The 12,646-nt window shown below is 44.1% G+C and overlaps 1 protein-coding gene across 1 annotated transcript in view; it reads left to right on the top strand.

Annotated features, from left to right (window-relative positions):
- Positions 1-5,376: 5,376 nt before the first annotated feature.
- The window catches only part of PRKCH (protein kinase C eta), a 222,216-nt gene continuing 214,946 nt past the window's right edge, over positions 5,377-12,646 (top strand). Inside the window, exon 1 of the mRNA XM_060004442.1 lies at positions 5,377-6,110. Coding sequence (XP_059860425.1) covers positions 5,748-6,110 — 363 coding nt within the window. The 5' untranslated portion in view covers positions 5,377-5,747. The remainder of the gene's footprint in view (positions 6,111-12,646) is intronic.

Raw genomic sequence — 12,646 nt, 5'->3', positions numbered from 1 at the left:
ATGGGTAGATTCAAGTAGGTGAGTTATGTAAAAAAGTAAATCAGCCATGGGAGAGATTTGTGTTTGTTCTGTTCATACTCAGAAAATATTTAACTTCACTGGAGTTTCCTGTTAGAAAACAATGGCAGAAATGACTTACGGAGTCATTGCTCCTGATCACCAGGCTATGTCTAGGCAACTTGACTGCTTTTTATGAGGGTATTACTTTTATGTTTGCTCCTCTGTTCTGATATCAGTCCCTGGAAGGCCCTTCTTTTGAGGACGGGTGGGGAGCTCAGCCGGTCTACCCCATCGGCTCTCTAGGACTTTGCCCCTCAGCCTTCTTTTCCCTCGTTCCCTCTCTCATTATGAGCTGTTCATCCACTGACTCACAGACTGTTGTGTCAGGACCCTTTGGCTCTCTGAAGACCTGTTACTCTGATCTCATCCCAGACTCCTCCCACCCCACCCTACCTTCCGACTTTGCCTCTGTTTCTTCCTCCAAGTCATTGAAGATTCTCCTTTTATCTGGTTTCAGAAGCCTCACAGTGATGTGTCTAGGTTTGGGTCTTCTTTCATTCATTCTGCCTAATACAACATGTCCTTTTCAATGTGACACTCGTGTCTTCCTTGCATTCTGAGAAACGGTACAACATCTGTGAAATAGCTTACCTTTCTCTGTTCTTTTTGGAACATGTATAAGGACATTGAGGCCCACCTTTGCCACTTTCTATGTACCTTTATACATATACCATTATACATACGTGCCTTTGCATATTCAGAAACGCATAAGGGACAGCACTGCTATAACCCCTGTTCTGTGTGGCACTCTCTCCTGACTGCTGAGAATCTCCATCTTCTTCCTCTTTGTACTCAGTGTGTATAATAGTTTTCATTCCTACTATGCATTAAAACCACCTGGGATGGGGGTTAGGTGTGCCTGTTTTGAAAAATGGACCAAATCTTAGCTCTTTCACGTATTAACTATGTGACCCAATTCACTTAACCATTCTGGCCCTCACTTTTCCTATGTGTAAAATAGAGATAATAACACTTACTTCTACGGTTGTCATGAGACTCAAATGAAATGTTTGTCAAGTGCCTTGTTACAATGCTGGTGGATACTTAATCAATGGCAATGTGGTGGCTGAGGTAACAGCTGAAATGTACCTTGTGCTTGCCCATGTATCACATATTTTATATTGAATTATGTAATCTTCAGAGCCCTTGTAGATAAGTACATTTAGTATTCATTTGTAAGTCCGGCATTCTAAGAACCGTGTTTGTTTATCTGTGTTAAACTCCAATCTTAATCCTTTGGCATGCATATTTTATGTACTTCATAGCATATTTATATTCCTTACGTTAGATTTTTAAAATGCTATTTACTATCTTTTTTCTATGTTATCATATGTCATTCTAATAACGATGTGATATTCCATTGAGTTGTTATTCTATAATTTACTCAGCCATTTCACTATTACTGGACCTCTTCAGGCAAGGAAGTGACTCCTTACTTTGAAGATTTTGATGTATGGTATCAAACTGCCCTCCAAAGGCTGTGTCGTATTATCGTAACATGGGGTAGTTTTTGACCTGGCTGCATTATTCTCTAAATTCTCTAATTCTATTTTAAAGTGGAATGGGGGTTGTGTGAAATGTTCCTTAAGAAATTAGAAAAGTGGCAGTGATTTAGTCAATCAAGCAATCAATCAAAAAGCATTTAGACAATGTACTAGGAATTGTATATAGAGAAGTCCGAAGTTATAATGTGACTAAGACAAGAAGCAAGTAATAGTGATAAAGGAAGAAAAAAAGAAACAAACCTCTAGTCTATAAAAGAACCTATAATACATATTTCAAAGTAATCTATACAGATATGCAAGTTGCTACACTGTATTATGTACAAGCCACTAGTAAGCAGGGTGGGATGTGTAGAGAGAGGGAACTTCTTGCTCCCCTGCCTTCCTTAAACGTCATGACCAGCTCTGGATAACAGCTGTCATGTAGGCGAGGTCTGTATGGGCAGCTAGTCCTCCCCTACAGGGACTTCGTGCTATGTGCTGTCTTCTACCTGTCTAGTGTACCCCAGGAGCCACCTAATGACACATGACATAGGCTGGAGACAGAGTCTTCCTCAAGATTGATTTAAGGATACTAGTAGAGGAAATCCTCGTTCTGCTGGGGCTGTTAAACTAGAAATCCAGGAAGCTGGGGCTGCTGTAGACCGTCTTCCCTGGCTATAGGCAGACAATTTTAGACAGCAGGCTAAGAGCCACAGGCATAGATGTTTCTTAAACTAAGGCCCATTTTTTCACATGTGCCTCAGATGGCATTCCCTCCTGCAGTCTCAGAACGGTGCGAACTCTCTCCTTTCCTGCATTGTTCCCGTTACTAAAAAGCCCTCCGTCTGGTGATTGCATCCTGATCTTCAGCTCTCTCTCTCCTCCTCACTCCAGCCAAACGTCTTGAAAGAGTGTCTAAGCTCACTCTCTCCACTTCTTATTTTTCACCTCAACCTACTCCAAATAGGCTTTCATGTCTACCCTTCTACTGAATCGGCTCAAAGATTACTCAGGACCTGTCCATTGCCAACTCCACAGGGCTTCTTCAGTCTTGTTTATTTAATCCCTTAGCATCCTCTGACCTAGCTGACCTTTCCTTCCTGCTGGAGAACTTTGGGGTTAGTTTCCACAATAACTTAACACCACATCCTCCTGCGTTTTCTCTCACTCCCGCCTGCCACTTCTCAACTCCCTTGCCTGCCCCTCCACCTATAGATGTTGGGGTTTCTGGAAGGCCGCATCATAAGCCCCTTCTTTGCTCAAGCTATGTTCTCTTCCTATCTTTTCCTGGAACAGAGATCTCATCCACTATTCCAGCTTTGATTGCGATCTCTATACTAACGGTGCCTACATTTATGCCTTTACTTCAGACTCCACCTCTGACCTTCGCAACCACATAGCCCCGATTGCCCACTTTGGATTTACACCTAAACGTATCCAAGGTGTATCAAACCTGACATGTTTTGAATTGAACTCCACCCCCTCCGAACCCTCCCACAAACCTGCGGCTCCTCTCCTAGTGTTTCCTAATTACTAATGGCTCTGTAATCCATGCAGTTGCTCAGGCTGATTTCCTGCAAGTTCCCCCTTGATACTTTCCTCTTCCTCATTCCCTCCCTTCCACCCATCCCCGAGACCTGTCAATCCCACCTCCTTATCCTCATCGCCGTCACACCACCTGAGTCCCGATCACCGTCTTCTCCCGTCTGGAGTTCAGCAGCAGCCTCCTCTCTGGTCTCCCCACACCTGTGCTTGCCCCTTCCAGTCCATTCTTCACACAGCCCCAGAGAGGATTTCAAACCAAATCTCATCCTGTCCTGGCCCTGCTGAACAGCCTTCAGGAGGTTTCCAGCTGTTCACAGCTAATGTCCAAAAACCTACCACTTCTGGTCAGTCTCGGACCCTGACCCACCTTTTCAGGCTCATTTCAGTCACTTGCCCCTCCAGCCACATGGAATCCTCCCTGTTCTCCAAACAGGTCAAACTGTCCCTTTTCTCAGGAACCCTGAATAAACAGATCCTTCTGCTGTCAATGTTTTTAGGTGACCCTTCTCTGACTACCCCTGACCCGCAGGTTACATTATCCCATGGCACCTTGGCCTGTTCCTCCACTGCACCCTCCCTTCGTTGTTTTTCCTCCCTTGTGGGACTGTGAGCCCCAGGAGAGCAGGCACCATGGCTATCCTGCTCACTGCTCTGTCACCACTGCTCACCTATGCCTGGCACTGACTGATAGGGCAAAAATGGAGTATCTTGTGTCTCTCATCGCACAACCGTAGGGCAGCTGTATAGCTGGCCACGATCTGGGACAGTCTTCTTTTAGTATCATAGCCCAACAGCAGCAAATCCTTTAGTGGTTCTTAAAGCTAGAGTCCCACTCTTTGGAGGAGAGGATGACCAAGTTGACGCAAATGGTCCCCTTGACCTTTTCTCCTGGAGCACCAGGGCCACGCAGGAACTCCCTGGATGTTTGAGAGCTTGCTTTACGAGCCCCATCTAAAGCTAAGGGGTCATTAGGACGATGTGCTGCATCCTTGCCATTCTTCTAAGGACATTTTGCTGTTTTCTAAGACAGGCCCTCCCCCACCGACCCATTGTTCTTATTTGTTTTCATTCCATGGTGTGCCTCAGTGAAATGTTGAGAACCTAGGTTAGAAAGCCCCCAATAGGGCACTGTGGGTAGGGGGGCTAGAAAGACTGACCCGCTAGCAGGAGGCTGAGTCGCCAGAGAGAATGTAATTAAGTATCTTAAGAATGGCCTAGGCTTTATGGGAGACAAATTGGTTGACCTGGCCCTCAGGGAGTAAGGAGCTCCCAGGGGACAAAAACTGCAGGAGCCCTGAGTGGAGAAAAAACTGAAGGCTGCCCCCTCTGACTCATAAAGAGAGCAACAGCCCCGAGTGTTCCTAGAAGAGGCGATCAAGCACATGTGCCAGGGACTCTGTGTGTGAACATCTACTGTTCTTGTCATGCAGGGCCGGGTGGACCGGGAATCACCCCGCAGAGGAAGAGATTTATTACGTCCCGGCCATGTCTGTCTTCAGAACTGAACCTTCCTGCTCTTTGTGCAACAAGACACACCTCTCCGAGGAAGGAGGCGGACAGGATTTCCATCATCACTACTGCTCTATTAAAAACACACACACACACGCACACACACAACAACCGTGTAATTACTCTCCGCAGGAAAGGTACACAAACAGGATGGGCCCAAGCTGAACTCGGGATGAGCCATCCCTGTAAAGATTAGGTAAAGGAACCTCCCGTCACGCACCCGCCTCCGGCCAGGGCCTCTCCCAGATGGCCACGTTGGGTCGCCATCCCACCTCCTAGGGGGGACTGGGGGGCGCGGGCGACTCCCGGCCGCGTGGATTCCCTGCTCCTCCTCTTTCCCGCCTTCCGGCGCCCCCCGGGTCTGTCTCCCACGCCTCAGGTGTTCGCTCAGGCTGGGCCGCAAGCCCTTCCCTTTTTGGCCTGCACCTGGGGTAGCTTCCAGCCCAGAGCTCCCCGCCAGACCCCGCTGCAGGGAGCGCGAGCAGAGCGGTGCGAACCGGCCTGCGCCGCGCTACCCAGGCCGTTTGCGCCCCGCTACTGACCGAACGCAGGGTCGGGCGCCGGCCGCGCGCCGCGCCCCCGGGCTTCGGAGGGCGCGCCAGCCCCGCGCAGGGTTGCCGTGAACTTGGAGCCCGGCGGCGCGAGGCTCCTGCCCGGGATGGGGCGGCAGCTGCTTCCTGGTTTGAAGCTCACCGAGTGGGGGAGAGCGTGAGCCCGCGGAGGCGGGGGCAGGAGCAGAAGCGGGAGGAGGCGGGGGCAGGAGGCGCTTGAGGCTCGAGCTAACCGGACGGGTCGCTCCGGCTCTCCGGGGAGAGGTGCTTCCCGGCCCTGGAGAAGGGGCGAGTCCCGCGCGAGCCCCCGGGAGGTGCCGCGCGCTCGAGAGGGACGGTCGGGCGACCCCGGCCCTCTGAGGGCTTGGCGCCCGGCTCCCCTCCTTTCCACCTCGCGAGGGAGGGAGAGAGGGAGGGAAGGAGGGGAGGGAAGGTCCGGCGGGGGACGCAGAATGGCTGGTCGAAGGGGGCTTGCGATTTGCTTTTCCCGGGAGCTGCCTCCACTCCTGCGGCCGCCGCGAGGGCTGGCCTGAACGAGGTCTCCCCGCTTTCCCGCTGCGAGACCGCGCGGTCCCTGGATTGGGACAGCGGCCCCGGCATGTCGTCCAGCACCATGAAGTTCAATGGCTACTTGAGGGTCCGCATTGGCGAGGCCGTGGGGCTGCAGCCCACCCGCTGGTCCCTGCGCCACTCGCTCTTCAAGAAGGGCTATCAGCTGCTGGACCCCTACCTGACGGTGAGCGTGGACCAGGTACGCGTGGGCCAGACGAGCACCAAGCAGAAGACCAACAAACCAACGTACAACGAGGAATTCTGCGCCAACGTCACCGACGGTGGCCACCTCGAGCTGGCTGTCTTCCACGAGACGCCCCTGGGCTACGACCACTTTGTGGCCAACTGCACCCTGCAGTTCCAGGAGCTTCTGCGCACGGCCGGCGCCTCGGACACCTTTGAGGGCTGGGTGAGTACCTTGAACCCTCCCCTTTGTGTCCACTCAGCACCTTCTCCCCCCTTCATTTTACAAAACTTGCCCGGGGCGCGCTTTCCCATCTTCCCAAGCGCAGGGAATTCCCTCCACTGCGGCCCTCGCTTTGGTTCTCGCCCAGGTGGCCACGGCACTGGTGGTGCGCTAGGGCACAGGTGGGTCTCTAGAAAGCTATCCTCGACACGGTCCCCTTTCGGGATGGCAGCTTGGGCTAACGGGAAGTCGGGGTAGGGGCGGTCACCCCCCTCCGCCCACACTTTGGGTAAGGCGCCCCAACTCTCAGCTTGAGGGTAATACGCAGGAAAGGCAAAGAAGTTGTGATAGATAGGAAAGTGACTTGATTTGGGTCAAGTTCTTTAAGCGGTTTTTAGGAGAAGGTGATACATTCTCGCAGGTATTATTCATAATGTTTATGGATACGTGTTGGTTCAGCAGCTCAGATGTGCACACGTGTTTCAGCATGCACATCCATTACATCCCAGAGGTACATAACCTGCATTGGCAGGGATTGGAGCGCCTGGGTCTTCAGTTGGCCAAGTTTCGTTTAGCAGTTTTCCAAGGAGATGAGGTTTACGTGTGTTTGTAACTTCAGTTCAGTTTCAGCCTGAGAGGTGTGAGTCCTGCAGTATGTGTTTCTGTTGTTATTGGTACTGAGAGTTTAGAGGGCTCTTCAGCAGTTTGTGAACCGCCCCCTCCCCTCTCCTCACCTGCTGGGGCTTCTGTATATTGACAAGTAGTTAACCCGCAACTTCCTACTTGCCTGTGCTTTTTCACATAGTTCCCATGAGGCAAAATTTCTGCTGCAAATAAATTGAAATGTCTAGAGCACTCTACACAGTGCTAAAATGCGTTTGCTTCTTAATCTTCATACTGTTTTTGTGATGCAGGTGTTATCCTTCCCACTCTTATGTGATGAAATGATAATTATAATGAAGTGGTCTGGCCTGGCAAAATGGAGTAAGCCCTTTGAAGAGTCTTGGGAGTTTAATGATTTAAATTCTGGAGAATGTCAGTTTTGAGCCCAGAATGGTGACTCAGTATTGAAAACCTGTTTGAAATTAACAAGTGGGGGAATCAGATGGATAATAAGGAAGATTCATTTAGATATTTATTTTACACTTTGAGGAATTGATTATTTTATCATATACTTTGTAAACTTACAGCAGCTTGTGGAGTAGTCTCTTAAATAGGAGAAAAAACCATAACGACTGTTTAACCATATCATCAAATTATATTGAGTTACTTTCCCTTCAGCTGAATTTACTTTGTGGCATTTAGAAGTGGATTAGAGAGGAATGGCCAAAGTAGAGATTGACTTTTTATCCTGTGACTTTCTGGACAGGAAATAGAGGTGAGTCTAGGAATCTGAATGGAATTATTAAATTAGTGTCTGATTAGGAGTTAGGTTGGGCAAAGCTCTAAAAGAACTAGGTTCTGAAATATGGTGGTGCAGACTGACCAATGGCCATTAGAAGCCTGTTTTCCCCAAAAGATCCTAGACTGGTTCATTTTACCCCTAGTCTGCACATTTGAATCACCTGGGGAGCTTTTCAAAATCCCCACTTTTAAAGACTCTAGACAGGAATCTATTATGGCTGTGGACCCCAGCATCAGTACTTTTCAGCTCTCCACGTGATTGCAATGTGCAGTGAAGTTTGAGAACCTGTAGCCTAAATGAAGACCGCAAGATAAGGGCTGGAGAAGCTTAAGTGTAGAAAGATTCAGGTTACCTGACAAGGTGGGGGTATTTAGAGCTGCCTATTGTCCCACTGGCTGAATAGATGTAAATGTCAATTAAATTTCTATATCTATAATTGTCTGAATTCATTCTATTTAGATGTTTAATGTGGGGTTCCGGAAAGTATGAGTGTTTGGTAGGATAGGTCAGCCTTTAAATGACCTTGGAACTGGTGATTTGTCAGACACTCATTCAATTAGGAGGCAGTTTTTAAAAGTTCTGGGTATTTTGAAACTGTGATGATAGGGTAGAATGGGTAGTGTGTTTCCTTTCTTTTAAAATTTTTTGTTAAGAAAAGAATTTTAAGAAAATATTTGGAAATATATGGAATGCTTGTTTTCTGAATGATCCTTTATAGGTCTAAAGGTGGTTTTGAAATTTAGAATGACAGAAGTACTTATTTATCTTTAGCACATTAAATTGAAATGTGTAGTTTATTCAGGAAGTTACAAATGGAGTAATTTACAGTAAATATATTTGTTGCAGTTGAAATTACAAATTGCTAAACTCTAAAAAATACTAAAAGCTTAGTTTTTGCTAGATCATGAGAAGAGACAAAAACAGAAGACACCTTTATGATTAGACTAAAACAAAGTTGTTACGCTTTTTTGCTTAACATGCTTTCTGAGTATTAAGAAGATAATCATTGGCGTTGATTTTGAACCAATTTCGTCTGTATTACCTTCTAAGCTTGATGAGAGAAAGGGTTAGATCTCTTCTGTGCAGTATATTCCTAGTATCAAGCACAGTGCCTGCCATGGATTAGGCAATCAACTGTTTCTTTCCTAACTATACTATTTCATTTAATTTACATTATATCCAAGGAGGTAGTGGGATATAATGTAACAACTAAAGAAATTCTTAAACGGAAATTCACAGCATTAAAAACTTAAATTAGAAAAGATCTCAAAGACCTGAGTTTCCACCTGAAACTAGAAAAGAAGAGCAAATTGAATCCTAAGTAAGCAAAAAGAAGGAAATGTAAAGATAGCAGAGGTTAGTTGAAGCAGAAAATAGAAACAGCAGAGAAAAATCAATGAAACAAAAAGCTGTTCTTTGGGAAAAAAAGAACGTAATAAAATTGATAAACCTCAAATGATCAAGAATAAAAACACACAAATTACCAATGTTAGGAATGAGAGAACATCACTATAGATCCTATGGACATTTAAAATATATATTATGAATAACTTTATGCCAGGAAATTCCACAATTAGATGAAAGGAACAAATTCTTTGAAAGATACAAATGACCCAAACTCATTCAAATAACTTGAATAGCATTATGTCTATTAAGGCAATTGAGTTTGTAGTTAAAAACCTTCCACAGTGCAAACTCAAGGTCCCAGAAGGCTTTACTGGTGAGTTCTATCATACATTTAAGGAAGAAATATTGCCAACTACACAAACTATTTCAGAAAACAGAAGAGAAGGAAACACATCCCGGCTCATTTCATGAGGCCAACATTACCTTTATACCAAAACTTGATGAAAACATTACAAATAAATAAAACTACAGACCAGTGCCCCTCGTGAATATAGATATAAAAACTCTTAAATTTTAGCAAATCAAACCCAGCAATATAGCAAATGATCAAATGGGGTTATAACCAGGACTGCAAGGTTGATTAAACATTTATAGTCAATCAGTGCAACTCTTCATATTAACAGAATAAAAAAGGAGATTCATATGATCATCTCAATAGATAAAGAGTATTTGACAAAATTCAATACCCATTCATGATAAAAACTCTCAACAAATTAGTAATAGAAGAGAACTTTTTCAATGTGGTGAAGGACAATTGTAAAAAACCTACAGGTAACATGTTAATGGTGAAAAACAGAATGATATTCCGCTAAGATCAGGAGTGACAAGGATAGCTACTCTTACCACTTCTGTTCAACAGTGTATTGGAGGTCCCAGTCAGTGCAATAGGCAATTAAAAAAATAAAGTACATGCAAAGGAAGAAGTAAAATTGTAGAAAATTCTAAGACACCTACAAAAGGGCTTCTAGAACCAACAAGCTAGGTTTAGCTAGGTTGCAGAATCCAAACCAATCTACAAAAATCAGTTGTTTCTATATATTATCAGTGGACAATCGAAAACCGAAATAGAAAAATACCATTTAAAAGAGCATCAAAATATGAAATTGGATAAATCTGATAAAACATGCAAGGCTTGTTCACTGCAAATGACAAACCATCACTGAAATAAGTTAAAGATCTAAATAAATGGAGAGAGATACTGTGTTCATAAATGGGAAGATTCAATATTGTTAAGACCTCAATTCTTAACAGTTCTTCCCAACTTGTTCAATAGATTTAATGCAATCCTAGTTAAAATACCATCAAGCTTTGTTGTAGAAATTAACAGACTGATTCTAAAGTTTATATGAACATGTGAAGGACCCAGACTCATCTAAGAATAATTTTGAAAAAGGATGAGTTGGAGGACTTAAACTATCTGATTTCAAGATAACTATAACATTACCATAATTAAGATAGTGTGGTATCGGAGTAAAGAGAGTCATATAGATCAGCGGAGTAGAAGAGAGTCTAGAAATAGGTTCACACATATATGATAAATTGACTTTCTTTATTGACAAAGATGTCAAGGCAATTCAATGGGGAAATGATAATTTTTTTCAACAAGAGGTGCGTGAACAATTGAATAGTTATGTGCAGAAACTTGAGCATTGACCTTTACCTCATGTCATACACAAAAATTAACTTAAAATGGATCATGGACCTAAAAAAAGGATTTTAGCTATAAAATTTTTATAAGAAAACATAGAAGAAAGATCTTAGTGCCCTTGGGTTAAGCAAACATTTTTTAGACAGGACACAAAAAAGCAAGTACTATAAAAAAAAAAATCAAATCAGACTATTAAAATTAACTATTGCTTTTCAGAAGATACTTAAGAAAAAGAAAACACAAGCCACTGACTGGGAGAAATTATTTGCAACATGTAAATCAGACAAGAGACTTTTAACGGGAATATATAAAAACTCTTAAAATGCAATGAGAAAAATATTCAATTTAAAAATGGGACAAAGATTTGAATAGGCACCCTTCATGGAAAATAGCACATTAAAAGATTAGTCAAGGAAACGTAAATTAAAACCAAAACCCATGGGAAAGGCTAAAATTAAAGAGACTGATCATACCAAGAGTTGGTGAGGAAGTGGAGCAACTGGAACTCTCATATACTACTGTGCAGTATATAAAATAATAGTCACGTTAGAAAACACTTTAACAGTTTCTTAAAGTGTTAGACATATACTTACCATGGGACCTAGCTACCCTTAAGTACTTACCAAGAGAAATGAAACCATTTTACAGAGACTTGTACATGAACATTCACAGCTGCTTTATTTGTAATAGCCCCCAAACTGGAAAATGTCAGTCAACAGGTGAATATTTAAATTTATTTATTTTATTTATTTATTTTTGCCTGCGTTGGGTCTTCGTTGCTGTGTGTGGGCTTTCTCTAGTTGCGGCGAGCAGGGGCTACTCTTCGTTGAGGTGTGCTTGCTTCTCATTGAGGTAGCTTCTCTTGTTGCGGGGCACAGGCTCTAGGCACACGGGCTTCAGTAGTTGTGGCTCAGGGGCTCTAGAGCGCAGGCTCAGTAGTTGTGGCGCACAGGCTTGGTTGCTGCGCGGCATGTGGGATCTTCCCGGACCAGGGGTCGAACCCGTGTCTCCTGCATTGGCAGGAGTGCAGTGTTCCCTGCACTGGCAGGCGGATTCTTAACTGCTGCGCCACCAGGGAAGTCCCCAACAGGTGAATATTTAAACAAATTCTGTATCTATTCAATGGAATACTACCCAGTAATAAAAAGTGATGAACTGCTGGTACACGTAACAGTATGGATGAATCTTAAAATATGTAATTTACATACTGAAAGAAGCCAGACACAAAAGAGTACATACTATATGATTTCATTTATGTAAAATTATGGAAAATGTAAACTAGTTTGTAGTGACAGGAAGCAGATCAGTGGTTGCCTGGGAACGGGAGAATGAAGGTGATGGAGGGATGGATTACAGAGGAGGCACAAGGAAACTTCTGAGCGAGATGAATATATTCATTATTTTGATTGTGCTGATGGTTTCACAGTTATATACTTAACGTCTAAGGACATCAGATAGTTCACTGTTAAGTGTGTGCACGTTGTTGCGTGACAGTTATACTCAATAAAGCTGTAGAGAAAAAACGTTGAGGATTTATTATCCTTATTTTACCAAAGAAGATGTTAGGTAAATAAGTGCCTGAATTAGATTTGAGCCAAGGCTGACTCTTGAAAACCACGTTGCCTCTTTAGTGCAAAAAATATTATCAGAGTAGGAGCATTAAAAAACACCAAACTCATTAAATACAGTTTCTGACTTTTGGACACAGTCTCATTTTCTAAATTATCACTGTCAGCTTTTTTTCTGTTTCTTCTAGAACCGGTTTGTTTTGCATAATTTCTTGAACTTCTAAAACCCGAAAGTTTGTCTAAGTTAAAACCTTATCTTCTCCTTTCACAGATTTGCTGTGTATTCGCTGACTTTCCAAATGGGGACCAGCACTTAATACTTAGTGCAGAGCATAGGGACATGGCAGGAGGCAGGAGGGGCTGGAGGCTGCGTCATGGAAAGGCCTTGGCATCCCCTCAGGAAGGAAGGACCTGCTTGGCAGTATCCCAGGCTGTTTTCCTGGTTCAACCCTCCTGAAGACATTCTGTTCCCTGCAGCAGTGGAGGGCTGCTTTCTCTCAACTCAGTGAGG

This window comes from Delphinus delphis, chromosome 2 (genome assembly GCF_949987515.2).
Source record: "Delphinus delphis chromosome 2, mDelDel1.2, whole genome shotgun sequence".
NCBI classification, from domain to species: Eukaryota; Metazoa; Chordata; class Mammalia; order Artiodactyla; family Delphinidae; genus Delphinus; species Delphinus delphis.
Note: the sequence above shows the minus strand (reverse complement) of the source record. Positions and strands in the feature narration are given on the sequence as shown.